General features: G+C 45.7%; 1 protein-coding gene across 17 annotated transcripts in view; it reads left to right on the top strand.

Annotated features, from left to right (window-relative positions):
* Nucleotides 1–15,303, top strand: part of RIMBP2 (RIMS binding protein 2) — a 124,281-nt gene that overhangs the window by 104,901 nt on the left and 4,077 nt on the right. For 11 of the 17 annotated variants that reach the window (XM_048322676.1, XM_048322681.1, XM_048322675.1 and 8 more), the window contains 10 exons: nt 466–617; nt 965–1,426; nt 3,066–3,209; nt 3,952–4,110; nt 6,474–7,169; nt 8,871–8,988; nt 10,739–10,923; nt 12,480–12,648; nt 13,233–13,336; nt 15,037–15,108. In XM_048322676.1, the coding sequence (XP_048178633.1) occupies nt 466–617; nt 965–1,426; nt 3,066–3,209; nt 3,952–4,110; nt 6,474–7,169; nt 8,871–8,988; nt 10,739–10,923; nt 12,480–12,648; nt 13,233–13,336; nt 15,037–15,108 (2,261 nt within the window). Of the gene's footprint in view, nt 1–465; nt 618–964; nt 1,427–3,065; nt 3,210–3,951; nt 4,111–6,473; nt 7,170–8,870; nt 8,994–10,738; nt 10,924–12,479; nt 12,649–13,232; nt 13,337–15,036; nt 15,109–15,303 lie in introns of those variants that run through there. The other 6 variants (XM_048322685.1, XM_048322688.1, XM_048322687.1 and 3 more) reach the window with 2 other exon arrangements.

Genomic DNA, 15,303 nt, shown 5'->3' with positions numbered 1-15,303 from the left:
TAGTCCACTGGGAAAAGCAGTCTCACAGCAGCCAAGGTCTGTGTTCTCCTGGCTGTTTGCAGAGAGGGCTGCAGCTGAGCCCTGATTCTGACACGTTTTAGCAGGAGACTCTGCTCAGGGTTTGATGGTTACATTAACACAACAGGATGCTTGAAAAATGTATGAACTGATAATCTCTGTGATATTTTTACTTGGGCTTTCTGGCCAAAGTAGAGCTATTTATAGTAGGGTAATGCCTTTTAATTAAGGAGGTATTTGGTGTGCTATTACACTGACTTACTGTAAATGCCTTAAGAGGTTAGTGGGTGTATTTTTTGATTCAGTGCAGACAAAAGACTGTGAGAACACTTGTCCTGTAATCAGCTGGTGGAAAATGCTGAAGTTCCAGCTTGCAGCCCACATTGCACCTTAGTTCACTGCGCTTCTGGTCTGAGGCTCCAGAGTGACCAGTCCCATCTCCCTTAGGTCCTCCAGCTCCACCTCAAGATGTTGCTGTCCGGGCCGGGTCCACGCCAGGGACTGTCCAGGTGTCCTGGAAGCCCCCGGCTCTGACGGTGACGGGGACGTCCCACGGCGCCAGTGTCACAGGTTACGGTGTTTATGCCAAAGGGCAGCGGGTGAGTTCCCTTCCTGCCACGGTGACCGTCTGCTCTAGGCCATTTCAGCTGGCAGGTAAAGGTGTGACACCCCTGGGGTGGGTGCAGGGGCTTCGTAGCTGCCAGCAGACCCTGTTCTTTTGTTTGGGCACAGCTTGCTCCCTTTCTAGAAGCCCCTTTGGCCGAAGGGGTTGGGAGGATAGAAGCCGGCCCGTGTGAGTGGTGTGGAGCCCGGTGTGGGCTCCTGCAGCCCACTCTGTGCTGGCAACAGTTCACTCTGCAAAGACTTTGAGGGTTGTACTGCAGTGGGGCTGAGGGGAGGGCAGCACATGATTTCATGCTCACAAGAGGCTTGTTTGTGCACTCAGGTGGCAGAGGTGATCTTCCCAGCAGCAGAGAGCACGCTGGTGGAGCTGCTGAGACTGCGGAGCCTGGAAGCCAGGGAGGTGACCGTCCGAACGCTCTCTGCGCAAGGGGAATCAGTGGACTCTTCTGTTGCTGCCATTCCATCTGACCTCCTGGTGCCTCCAACCCCTCACCCCAGAACTGCTCCCAAATCTAAGCCATTAGCAAGTGCCGGAGCCCCAGAAACCAAAGAAGAACATTTAGGCCCACATTTAAAAAGGGATGAGTCATGGGAGCAGACTCGTTCGGTGTCCCCTGTCCATGGACACATGCTGGAGCCACCCAATTTCCATGGCCCACTCCAGGGGAGGAGGTCTCCATCCCCCAATAGAATCCTCCCCCAGCCTCAAGGCACTCCTGTCCCCAACACCGTCGCAAAAGCCATGGCAAGAGAAGCTGCACAAAGAGTGGCAGAGAGCAGCAGGGTAAAGGCAAACTTCTTCCTGAGGCTTTTTTGGGCTGGTTTGTTCATTGTGACACTTCCCACCAAAGATTTTTTCATCATGTGCTTTAAGGAGCGGGTAATCATTCCCAAACTCTGAAGATCCATAGTCTGAGAAGAAGCAGTGTGCTGAAATTCTGGGCTCATAAAGCCTTCCTGTGTCTGCTGTCATGGATCCACAGGGAATTTTACCTATCTGCCCTTCTCAGAGCTACACTGTCACACATGCTTGCAACTGCTTTTCATTCCAGCTCCTCCTGGAGCTGCCAGCAGCGGCACTGCCCAGGGACACCCCTGGTTTCGACACCACAGTGACCCATGGCTGCTGCACTGACTCAGACCTTTGCTAGTTCATTTAAACCCCACATTTGGGGCTGTGGGGTCAGTACAGCTGATCCTGCATCCTGACAACGTGCTGTGGGTTTTCCACACAAATACGCAATATTTAAATACTGCCAGTGCCCTGGGCAGTTGCTTTCTCATCACAAGCTGCTCACAACTGTCTGTTACTTTGTGCAAGCTGAGGTGTCACTTACTTCATACATTTTTTTGGTCTTTCATCTGGCAATCATCAGTTACGTCCAGTTTTTAGTCTCCCACTGTATCTCCAAAATAGCTCCATTAATTTTGACAGTTCACACGTCTTAACAGCCCCAACTTATTGACTGTTCCTGTTTTGGGATGCATTTGATCCAGTGGGTAAATTGAGCCAGCTTTTGAGAACCTGAATAACTCTGGATCAATAAGGTCTGATAAATACATGTGTATGCATGTGTATATATCTTCCTTTTGTTTATAAAGGAAGAAAACTGGGATGTAATAGAGGGAGAAAAAGCAATTGCTTTCTTTGGCCCTATGAGGTGAAAGTTGATTTAAGAACCACATAGAGAAAAAGAGAACAGAAATACTTTTTCTGGTGTGGAAAATTGCTGACATAACATCTGCTCTGAACCATGTCTGACTGCATTAGTTTAAGTGATGCTTGAAATGTTTAATTCAGGAATCTGGACAGAAGTTTATAGATGAATTAATTCTGAATTAAATCAAGTTCTGCCAGTGATATTTGCCATGTTTAGTCCCCTGTGGTACAAATTCTTCACGTAAGAGCTGCAGAAGGAGCTGTGTGCCTGCTCCTGCCCTCGTCCCCCCTGTTGGGTGGCTGATGGGCACTGTCACCAGAGCAAGCAGCAGGAACTACTGAGGCCAAGAGGCACCTCAGAGCAGAGCAAGAGCCCAGAGCCTCATTCTGTGGCTTTTTTAGTATTGAGGTCAAAAATGCCATCGTGGCTCGGTCACCCGCTGACTCTGCTGAGCGGAAATGCCTTTGTCAGCAGCCTCTGCTGTAGGATACTGAGAACTTTGGTAAGTGGAACAGGGAGGAAGGCTGGCAGCTGAGTTGGTGATCACGCAGAATCAGGTAGTTGTGTTTATGAGCGAGGGTAATAAAACAAGCAAAACATTCTAGGAAAACTCCTTAAAGGTTCCAGCCAGGGGAAACTAATGGTGCTTTAAACCATGAGTACACTTAAATGTGGTGTGCTTGAGTCTCCATATTTGCCATTTCTGCCCCTGGGTGCAGGAACCAACTGCCTCACAGTCCTCTGGTGTTGTTGCTCTGTTAGATGGAGAGGAGGAGCGTGTTCAGCGAGAGGAGCAGCGCAGCCCAGTACTCCGATGAGGAGGAGGATGGTTACGATTCCCCCAAGGTCAAACGAAGGGGAGCTTCGGTTGACGATTTCCTGAAAGGGTCAGAACTTGGAAAGCAGGTAAGTCACCTGGCTCAGTTATTGTATCAAGTGTTCAACGGGAAACAAGTATTTTATGAAGCTGAGCTCTGCCCCGGTCACCTCCTGCGCGTTGTGGCTCGTTGGTGACGAGAGGCTGAGCTGGGGGCAGGGGGAGGCTCCTGTTACCGGGGCCTGACGGGAACTGAGTGCTCGGCACCAGGGATCTCCTGAGCATCCTCCCTTCCAGCAGGCACTGGAAACTGAATTTAGCCAGTCTATTCCTACAATGTTTAAGAGAATTAAAGCTTCAAATGCCATCATCTATAGCTGTAGCATACGATGGGGGTAATATCCTGCAAGAATTAAATGCTGATCACTTTTAAATTATGATGTGATGTAACAAACAGCTGTGAAGAACAGATGATATGTGAATTATCCTAAGGCTTTTACAATTTGGTCAGCAAGTCCATTGATGCATGAAGGACCTCTTTAATAAGGAGAATTTAATTAAGACTAAAACTAGATTTGGTGCTGTGGATGGAGATACCCTTTGTTGTATCACCTGGGATTAAGATAAGATTTCTTGAATTACCATCATAAACGGGCAGAAACACTCCTACATGACGTCTCCACTAGAGCAGAGCCCAAGCCTTGTGATGTAACTCATTAGTGGTTCCCAGAGTGACATTCCAGCCCAGGAAATGCTCTAGTCTTCATGCTGTTATCCAGGGATTATCAGCTTTAGAGGCAGTAAAGGTTTTCCCCTCACCTTGTCCCTCAGCCTCACTACTGCCACGGGGATGAGTACCAGACGGAGAGCAGCCGGGGCTCGGACCTGTCGGACATCCTGGAGGAGGACGAGGAGGAGCTGTACTCGGAGATGCAGCTGGAGGACGGCGGCCGGCGGCGGCTCAGCCTCACCTCGCACAGCGCGCTCAAGGTGAGTGGCCTCAGGGAGGCCCTGGGAGCTCCTCCACCTCGGATGCTGCCTCCAAAGCATTTCTTGCAGTCAGTTATGGATTCTGCAGACCATTAAAGCTCACGCTGTCTATAGATCTAGAACTGGGCCGCTTTAATGCATCTATTGCTTTATTTTTTTCATTATTTAGTAGATAAACTTTAAACTAGTTTACTGTTTTCCTGTATGTGATTGTTGCAGCTGCAGCTTCTCTTCTACATCTGGGGACATTCCCCGTGTCTCTGGGAAGATGCACTGCATGTGCTGCCCTGAAAATGATTTGTTTCTGAGCAAGGAGATTTGTAAAAACTTAGAAAACAACTTATGTTTTTCATGTCTGAGTGATTTGTCTGTGTATCCAGTGCTAGTCCCATGCCTTCCACAGGCTTTAAAGCATTCTTGTAAGAAAGGGAGTTGTTTTCAGCTTTGTTTGATCAATGCTTTATCAGAACTCCTTTTGCTCTGATTATTAGGGCATCACCAGAGTAGGAAATACCTTCCAGAAATATTGCTTTGAAACAGAAATATTCATCGTGAAAGACAACTTCAGTATAACAACTAAAGATTTGCAAAACACTAAACCTACCCAGTACTGAAGAGATATTTCTCATATTACATTTGTACGTGTAAATTGTGTTTGCCTCTTCATGTGTGTAGTAATTACACAAACTGTGTTTTCTTAGAAAGCACAAACCTGCAGGTCAACTTCTTTTTAGTAAATTGTTATTTAACTAAAATCAACACTATTTTCTCATGTGTACAAGAATTCTGACCATTCTTCTGACTGCTTTCATGGGCTGTAAATTCAGTCCTTTTATTCTGATACTGTCTGGAATGAGACAGGCACTTTTTCAAAAGAAGAAATTGTCAGTGTTTCTGTTACTGCACCAACATAAGGGTTGAAATCCTTCTGCAGCCTGCTTCTATCCCCTTCCCCTGGCAAAAAGAATAAGCCCTGGACTGTTCTTGTTCTTTATGCATCAGAAGCTGTATTTACTTCTTGGATTTAAATCGATATTGCCAGTGTTGATACTGAGAAAATTCCAGAACCTTAACAGGTGTAGGGAATGGTTTTTGACCTGTTAAGGTTTGCAGGCTTCTCTTGGTGTAGTAGTCTATCAAAACTGATCTTTTTTCCATTTCTGTGGCACTTTGTCTCAAGTTTCACAGCTGTTACACACACTTTAAAACCAAATGAAAATAGGTGAAATAGTCATAAAGTACTTAGAAAGTCCCCTGTGCCTGAAAGGGGACAACATCCAAACCCCAGCTAAGTTCAGAATGCTCAGAGAGAGATACTGCTGAAATCTCCAAGATGATCCTGTCGTTATTTATGGGTGCTCTTGAGTCCAGAGATGCCCCTGATCTGGGCATTAAGCACAAGGAGAGATGATCTCTGGGATGCAGAATCAATAAATCCTGTCAGTCAGAACCAGCACCTCCTGCGTTTATTCCCTCCTCTCTTCCCAGAGCCCACTGAAGACGCTTGTAGGATTCTTTGTCAGACCAACCTGTGTTTCATGGAAATGGAACAGGAAAATTGCAAAATATATCTGGTGTGTCCAGAATGCTTATTTTACCCAGTCTGGGATAGTTTTTTACCTGCTTCTGGCATAAACAGACTTTTACTTCTGCTCACGGCTGATTTTCAAATACTGGTTTTATGAAGCAGGTACAAGATTATGATGAGAGATTTGATGGCAGTGCAGAGCAGGTGGCATCAGAGAGCAGCCTGCGTCCCAGGGGTCTTTCCGTGGAAGCCAAGCTTTAAAAATGGTGCAGGTTTTTTAGAATTTTAGAAAGGAAACCAGAACTCCTTTAATGATACCTGCAGAAGAGCTCTCCTCTAGCAGGAGACTGAAGATATTTGCTACCTATATAGGATACTTCGAGAGATGCAAAGCAAGAAAGCTTGCTAGGGCAGAGCTGTCATTCTCAGATATGGGTTCTGCTTACAAAGAAAATGAAATGGCAGTTTGGCATGGGGCAAGGAACGAGTTTTAATGCCATTCTCATTCACCATGCTGGAACCTGTAGGCAGCTTTCATTACTTTGTTTCAAATGTATGAGTTTATTCTTGTCAAGGGCATCACTCAGTTGTTTGTACTGACCTCTCATGTTCTATCTGACATCCAGCAACTTCTTAATCATGTCTTTATTTTTCACAGATTCTCATTCAAAGCATGACATCCTTTTCACTATATAAGCTGCATGTCTTATGTTTGCCATTGCTCTAAAACTAATTCTGTCTTTATTTTTCTTTTCTTCTCCCTTTTCCCTCCCATTTTATTTTTGTCACACGCTCTTTGTTCCCTGTCTGGTTTCTAACATTACATAATCTTAAGGAGTACGATAAGAATAAGACCACTGAAGCCACTTTTTTGGAGCAGCCTGACTTTTCACAGCAGATACACCACAGTAAAAGGCTTTTCAGTATCCCAGAAGTAGCTGAAGAGGATGGCGAATACTCTGAACTGCTGTACAAGCAGGGTTTAGGTGTGCCCTATAAAAAGAACCCCAGAATAGCTAGAGGCTCTAGAGCGCCCAGGCCCTGCAGTCAAGAGCAGCAGCACGGCCCGTGGCACCCGGCCCAGCCCAGGATGCCAGGCCCGGAGGAGCTCGCCGCGGACGACAGAGGATGCAAGTTGGGCCGCTCGGTGTCGCGGAGCCCGGACAGCGGCCTGGACTGCGGCAGCGAGGAGGACGAGTCGCGCTTCGGCCCCAGGCCCGCGTGGGAGCCCGGCCCTGCCTGCGCCTGCCGGAGGGGCCCGCGGCCGCTGCTGGCCCGCAGGAGAACCCTGACCAGGCAGAGCAGCATCGAGGAGGATTTCGGGGAGCTGGGGCCTTCCTTTGTGGAGCCCAGGAGCGACCAGGCCAAGCCCAGTCACGAGAGGAAGTGCGAAGTTCAGAGAGGCCGCAGAGCAGAGCGCTTGTCTAACCAGGACGTTCAGGGGGGCTGGAAGACCAACTTTAAACCAGCTGACTCTAGGGCAGCTGCTGTCCTTGCAAAGCCATTCCACAGAGATGCAGAAGACTCTCTGGTGTGTGAAATATCTTCCTTCTAACATCTGCTTGCCAAATCAGTCTGTTTTCTTTATTCTCTTTAGTTTTTGTTCTTTATTTTTATTGGTTTTTTTTCATTTTTTTTCCCAAATTGATTTTTAAAGTCCATGCTTTGGACCTGTCTGCTACATTTTCCCTTTTTTTTTTTTTTACTTCCCCATTCATTTTTGTTTATTACACTGCATTTTCGTTTATGGTCCTCTTTTGTATCATGCTGAAATCAGATTAATTTGCTTTACAATGATTTTCCCACAGAACAAATTACAATAATGGCTGCTTTTATTAAAGGACAACTGAATCTAAATTTTAATTAAGGGTTAGCTGAACTACAATTTTTCCAAAAGATTGCTTTTCTTTATTTTGCCCATCTGAATGTTGCTTTAAAAAAAAATAAAAAGCTGCATTTTCAACTGGACAGATGTTTCATCGGTATTTTTTAAATTTTTTTTTTTATTATTGTCAAGGAATTCATTTCATTGTGTTGTTTTTATTCATCTCATTCCCAGAATTTTCAGGATATGCTCTTTATCATGGAACATCTCAAGACAAGAATCAAGATTCTCCCCCGGTGTGACAGTGGCCCAGATTTATGGAGTCACAGCTTCATCATATTTTCATTTTCTGCCTTACCTCTGCACTGTCACTACTTTGCCGTCCTTTTTAGACCATCTCTTCTTGCCTTTGAAGTTGCAGACTGCATCTCTGCAGGAGGATGCAGGCACAGAGCTGCTTCCAAAGGGAGAGGCCAGGGCCATTGCACATCTTCCAAGGATGCTCTGCACCATCTTGCCTGTTTGTATTTCTGCCCATTAATGTCTAGAAGAGCCTCTGGGTGTGAGGGATGCATCCGTAGGCTCCCCAAAGACCAGAGCAAGTTCTTTACTCTCAGTCTGCAACAGCCCAGAGTGGGAACTCCATTCTGATGCATTTCATGTAGGGCAGAGATCAGCTGCTGCTCATCGAGCCTCCCGGTTCAGGCTGAAACGATCCCTACACATTTCTCCCATCAGAATTGGTGACCAAGCTGTATTAATGTCAATGGCTGCACAATAAACTCTGGAGAGCCCTAAAATACACCTCTAGTTACCTAAATAGCCCAGTTTGCTGCCAGCGTAGTGAGCAGAGCCAGCTGTGACGTGAGATGGAGTGTCTGCATCCCTGTCTGCATCTGTCACTCACCTGTAAAAGGCTTTGGCAACGAGGGCCCTTCTAGCACTCGGTGTGCTCAGAGACACGAGGAGCTGCCCTGGTTCCCCTGCTGCCAACGGGAGGGATCTCCATAGCTGGGCACAACGAGGTTTGCCTTGGCAGGGCAGCCCCAGCTCCACAGCTCTCAGACTGCCTGTGCCACTCTTCAGGACACTAAAGCGCCACCTTAGCAGCAACAACAAAGGCAAAAGAATATTGCAAAAATTATTCTTTTCTTTTCTTTTTGTTCTGATGTGTGACTGCTGGTTACAAAACTCTGCCATAAATCAGGGAACCATTTTTTTTCTTTTGCAGGTTTGCCAGGCCACAGTATTCCCTTTTCAGCTAACCTTTCAGTTAAAAGCTAAGTTTAGTTGCCTTTAGAGCTTGTGCTTCCAAACGTGATTGACCTGATTAATGTCCAGCCGTGTAACCACGATGTTGCCATGCATGGAACTTACAAACCTGTTTTTTCTGTTGCTGTTTTTTAGCTTTTAGGTAACCCAGCCTCTGCAGGACGGCCTGAAAGGGTGGAGCACGCAGGGCGAAGGTCCTCCCACGGCAGTGCAGTGCCACAGAGGTCTCGGCCAGTGTTGGTCCCTTCCATTGGTTAGTTGGACAGATTGGTGCATTTCTGTTCTTTGCAGCCTCAGGGCTGGGAAGGAAGTCCTTAAAAATGAAACAACAGACACTTGTCTGGAGCCAGGCTACTCTTAGGTTAAAAGGGGTGAAGTGGGCTGAAAACAGCTCCACCGAAGTGAGTGTGGTGGGGCTTCACAGGGGCGTCAATCAGCCATCACTGTCATTTCTGGGAGTTTTTTCATTAAATTTAGTGGCTACTGGAGCTTGTTTAGGCTTGGTTAAGCTTAGGCACTGCTAGATCTTACCTAGGAAGAAATCTGCTGGCAGGTTACTTTGTGGTCAGTGAAATAAATGTGACCATTCAGCATCCATCCAGCCATGCACCCTTCCATTCATCAGCCATCATCTTGCATTCACTTTCCATTCTCTTGAATACTTTTTGGAATTTAGCAGGGAAAATAGAAACTGGTAAATGTAGAATTTGCATATATTTATTAGATTTGATATTTCTGACACTAGTCTCTGTTCTGGTTTAATGATGACTTAATCTATATGCTGTGAATTCCAGAAAATCCAAAAATTAGTGCAGAGAAGATAATGGAACCAAGACAAACATGTGGCTGTTCAAACTTGCACTCTAAACTGCAAATGACAAATATCCACACTGAAAATCAGGAAGCATATGGAAAGCAAATGCAGAAAGTGTTTTGTGAGCTGTTCATGGAAATTTACTCCATGAAGATGTAAAGTTGGTCTGGTTCCTGTCCCTCATCTGGACTTTAATTTGTGAATACTGTAGGCATCATCATGAGGAGAAGGAAGCAGTGCCAGGCAATTCTCACTGGCTTGGGTGTGAGTGAGAGGCATAAGAAATGGGGAGTACCCGAAGGAAAGAGACCAATCACTGAGGAATGCTTTTATTTTTAAATATTAAATATTTCCCCCTTTTCACTGACTCACACTGAAATACCTGTACTGTAAATTAAAAGCGAGATGCCCCTGGTGGGCAGGATTCTTTGAATCTCCTAGGTGATACTGAAATGTAGATCAGAAGCACTCAGAGCTGCAGTGTGTGAGGCCTGCTTAGGCTCTGCAGCGCGGCACGGCCGGGCAGAGGCTGCTCCTCGTCCCACATGCTGCTGTAAACCAGGATGAACGGCCCAGATGTCAGTGGAATTGCACTGATCTGAGAATGCTGGCGAGGAGAATCAGCTCCAGGGAGGCTGTCGTGCTTCTCCTGCCAGGTCATTGCTGCTGAACCAAGCAGCTTTGGGATGATGGTGTGACAAATGCCAGATTCTCGTGTCCTCGTTCTTCTCCTCTGAAAGCAGCCTTTATTTCACAGGAGGAAAGATTTCTGGCTTGAGTTTACACTACTTAAAGCGAGTTTTGTATCCAAGTTCTTTCTTTTCTATTATCTGTTAAAACATGGGGATTTTTTTAATAGTGAGACAGTAGACAAGTTTGGGTTTCTTTCTCATTTTCATTTTAATTAAAACATAAGGGAAGTGATTGAACTTGCCAGAGCTCACTTTCTGTCAGCAAAGTTGGGACAGAAAACACTAAGCGATGACTTTGCTGTTTAGTAGTTTAATAGCAACCAATAATTTCTGATAATTTTCTGGAAAAAACCCCACCAAGCTTTATAGGACATGCAGTGAGGTTTGGATCTTTTTTCACTGAAATGCCAAACACATTTCAAATATTAACTGGGATAGTTGGGCGATGAGGCCAACGTGTATTACTGAATTGTTCTTTTCTGAATTAACTTCCACAGATGGCTACGGCGGTCATGATCATCTTTCTCCGGATATTTATGAAGAATCTGAAACAGATCCTGGCACAGAAGATATTTCTACTCGAATATTTGTTGCACTCTTTGACTACGATCCACTGACCATGTCCCCGAACCCTGATGCTGCAGAAGAGGAGCTGCCATTTAAAGAAGGACAGATCATTAAGGTGAGATCTGAAACCAAGGGAAACAAATAACAATTTTACAAACAGGGTCTCCTTTGTACCGTGGGAGAAAGCAGCCCAGCTGATCAGAATCCAAGGGGTTTTTCCTTCAGAGGTTCAGGCTGTAAATCTCACTGGACCTGGAACTTAATATCTAATGCTAACGGCTGAGAAATAATTACAAAATGGGCAAAAACCTCAAAGTTGCTGTAGATAGTTAGGGCCAGACTTAATTAAAAATTTAGGTTAAGCCCAAAATTGTCACTCTGAAGCTCCCTATGTCCATTGGCACAAACCCTGCAGGAAAACCTGCTTCAGAGAGGATCTTTTCTGCAGAGGAACCCCAGAAATGCTGAGCGTTGTACAAACCAGAGCTGCTGCATTTTCTAAATGCTGAACCCTCCTGGCTAATGCACACTTTGGATTAATTCAGGTCCTCAGTCAGGTGTTTCTGTTCCCTTTTCTGGCTGTTTGGTGTAAAATACCCATGGCTGCCTTTCAGCAAGGCACAGGAGAGCTGGGCTGTGTCAGGGGCCAGGGACAGTTGGGGCTCTGTTGATGTTTACAGCCGCCCCTCCAGCCCAGCTCACCCCAGCCTCTGCCCCTGCAGCTGCAAGGCAAATCCCTGCACTTTGCTGGCGTGGTCTGAAAAAGCCAGCAGATATTTCTGTGGGATCAGCAGCAGGGAGTGTTTCCTCCTGCAGCCTGGAATCTGCTGTGGTGCAGGCTGGGCAGAACTGAGAGAGGCAGAAGGAGCAGCTGCTGGCAGTCCAAGGAGTTGAGATTTCAGAGTGATCTGGAGCAGAATCTGAAAAAAAAATTGGCTCATTGGAACATTACCCATTTCAGAGATTAAACTGTAATTTAAACTATTAAAATACTGACTGCCTTCCTCTGGGTTGGGTTGGGTTCTAACACAAATGCCTGTACCCAGCTCACAATCTTTGTGCTGTTAAATACTCTGTTTGGTATTTTGCTTACCTCACATAGTTAATGCAAAAAAAAAAAAAAAAGAACTTGTTTAAGAGCTTCTTTTCCTCTGCAAGAATGTGCATTTCATTCAGGTATTTTTTTTTACACCTTGAGTCATATTTTTAAATTAAATCAAAAGACAACAGCAGAGCTTAAGTACATGCATCAAGTACATTATGTATGAGATAAGCATTTTTGATCATATAAAAGTTGTTTGAATTAAAATAATAACATTTTGGCGCAATTTTGCATATGTTTCATTTTGAATACAGTGTCATAATAATTGGATAAACATCAAGTAAACATCTGGCTCAGCACAGGAGAAACTGATGCCTTTTAATGCGCTTCTTGTGGCTTTCACTGCTAACAAAAAAAAAAAAGTCCAAATTCTGCTTGTGTATCTAAAGTCACAAGTTAAATAAATGCAACAATTCCAGTTTTATAGCCTAAGTCAGAATAGTCCAAAACTAAAATAATTCCCTATCTAAACTGCAGTCATCATCTATGCTTTGGTAAGCCTTTAGCCTGCACTGAAATTCCTAAATGCTAAAACCTTTTGACCAATATTACCATTCTTCGAATATCAGGTGTATGGGGACAAAGATGCTGATGGGTTTTACCGTGGAGAAACCTGTACAAGAATTGGCCTTATCCCATGTAATATGGTCTCTGAGATACAAGCAGATGATGAAGAGATGATGGATCAGCTTCTTAAACAAGGTTTCCTTCCCTTGAACACACCAATTGAGAAAATTGGTAAGAGCAAATACAGACATTTCACTTCAGGCTTTGGGTGCTGTTAACTTGGCTGCATCCACTTTACCTCATTTTTATGCAGATGCATCTAAATCTTGCAGTCATTTACTGCCCCAGGGGATACATTCTGTGTCAGTGTCTGGATGGCTTTATGCAACTGATATTTAATCTTGGTGATACCATTTGCTGCAGATGGGGACCTGTAGCTCCACCACTACACTTGTTACTTTCTTTTCTGATTTAAAAAAAAAAAGTGGATTTTCTTACCTGAAAGATTTCTGGGCACAGGACACCAACCCTGAGCTTTGGAGTCTGCTGTGCACGGTGTGCTGAGCATTCAGTGCCTTAGAGTAAAGAGAGCCCGAGCACTGTTGATGATTATTGATGAACCGTGCGTGGCTCCACATCCTGTATCCGTGTTAATAGGTCCGCTCATCTGTGACTCTTTATCCCTGAGCTAGAGAAATGCCCACACGGCTCCTGCACTGCTGTGAGAAGGATGTGAGGAACAGGTGCAGCAGGATTTTGCTTCCAGAATAACTTTGGTTGCTTTCCTTGCCTTGCTGCCCCCGCGGCTGGAGCAGAGCGGAGCCGGCGGAGCGGCCGGCAGCAGCCGGTGACCACCAGGAGGATGGTGGCACTCTATGACTACGACCCCAGGGAGAGCTCTCCCAACGTGGATGTGGAGGTAGGGGCAGAGCTGTGGGGCCGGGCACAGCCGGGCTGGGGCACGCGCAGGGAACGAGCTCAGAGCTGCACGTGTCGGTCCAGTGGCTGTGAGCGCCTGGGGGTGCCAAGGTCATGACTCCTGCACGAGCAGATTTGTGGGTCTGGCTCAAAGCAAACCAGGGAATGCCCTCTGTAGGTTTTATACAGGATGGCTCAACTGAAGTCAGCCGTGGCTGCGGATGGATGTGTTTGTTACGCTGTGTGTGTGTGTGTGTGTGTACCTGCGAATGGAACAAAAGTCTCTAAGGAAAAAAGCACAGTTAGAAATAGTAGGGGATTTTTATTTTCCAATTTCCTCTGGATGTTTGCACATGAGAACATGATACTTTTTGAGAAGTGCCTTAGCTCATGCCAAGCTGGTAGTGCCACGTGCTTTCAAACCCCTGCAACCTCCAAAAATCCACCCTCCTTCACAGCAACCTCAGCCAGAGTGATGCATGGGAACAGCACCCAGAGTATATTGGATTTTTCTCTTAATCAATGCATCTGAGCTTTGGTGATCTTATGTTTTGACTGTCATTTGTGTTTATAATAATGTGAGGGTATCTTAAACAGCTGAGCATTAGCCACACCTTCATTTAAAACCAGCTGAGCATCAGCTCCATCTCCATTCTGGGTTTGTCTTCCATCTCCCATCTTCCAGTCTCCCGTCTCCATATTTGTGAGCAGCAGCAGTAGTCCCTTTTTACATGGCTGTGGTGTTACATGGTCAAGTCCCTCAGTCCAGATCTGATCAGTTTCCATTTCTGTCTGTGGGAAGATGGTCAGGGTACACTCAAAGCTCTGAAAAATACTGCTTACCTTTGAGCTTCTTCAGTTATCCTTTGAAATGTTCTTTTGTTTTTAATTGGTGAATTGTAGAACACTTTGGGATATTTTAAAGGAGAAAGTGAATTTTGAAATATGTGGGACTTGGTGCTTTAAAACACAGCCGGGGTGTTCTCTGTTTCTTACTGAACCAGATCTTTTTCTAAATTATTTCAAAGTCATTTTGCCAACAAATCAAATAAATTGTGCTGATTTATTGCAAAGATTTTGTTTGTTCTCTCTCCCATGACCGCAGGAAATTAAAAATAATTTCAAAATCCCACCCTTAAATTACATTTAAGCCACAGACAATTAAAAAGAGCCCAGTGCACTGTTTGCTGATCAGAGTGGAGCTGCCCACTGTGAAGGCTTTATTGAAGAGACTCCAGGACAGTTCCACTGCAGGAACGTTGTGTCCAGAGGTCCCTCCCCAGCCCGGCAGTCCCGATGCTGTGACCAGCAGCTCTCTCAGCTGTCCTGTGGCCGTCAGTGGGTACACAGAGCAGGGCCTGAGCCACGTCCCACCCCTGCGTGTTCCCTCCTCCACAAGGATTGATTTAGGGGCCCTTTGAAGCTGTGTAGTTCAAAGCTTCAAAGTTCACTGAGGTTGTTGAAGGCCTGAATGTCTCAGCTGTTGGTCATAGGGAGCCCCAACACAGTGGGAGAGGTATCAGGTTTAGCAAGCTGAGGAAAAAACTCCAAGGAAAAAAAAATTGTTTGGCTCTCAGATCAATTTGGTTTCACCAATGTCTTAACATGAAGGAGTGGGGGGAAATCTTAACGGATTTACTATTAATGAAGAAAAGGTTAATCTTTGCCTAACACCTGCCTGTCCCTGCTCCTTCCCCGCAGGCCGAGCTGACGTTCTGCACTGGGGACATCATCACCGTCTTTGGTGAGATTGATGAAGATGGATTTTACTACGTGAGTTGGCTTCTGCTTGGTCACCCCAAACTGCTCCAAGCTTCCCCAGCACCAGTTACCCCACAACAGCCTGGGGAGGGGCAGGGCATGTGGGAACGTCTGGGCTCTCAGTGTCCCCAGTGACCTTAGAGGGGAATTTCCTCTTCCTCACCAGCTTTGAAATAGGCAAAAATATTTCCCTCCCTCCTTGGGAAC

Source organism: Corvus hawaiiensis, chromosome 18 (assembly GCF_020740725.1).
Source record: "Corvus hawaiiensis isolate bCorHaw1 chromosome 18, bCorHaw1.pri.cur, whole genome shotgun sequence".
NCBI classification, from domain to species: domain Eukaryota; kingdom Metazoa; phylum Chordata; class Aves; order Passeriformes; family Corvidae; genus Corvus; species Corvus hawaiiensis.
Note: the sequence above shows the minus strand (reverse complement) of the source record. Positions and strands in the feature narration are given on the sequence as shown.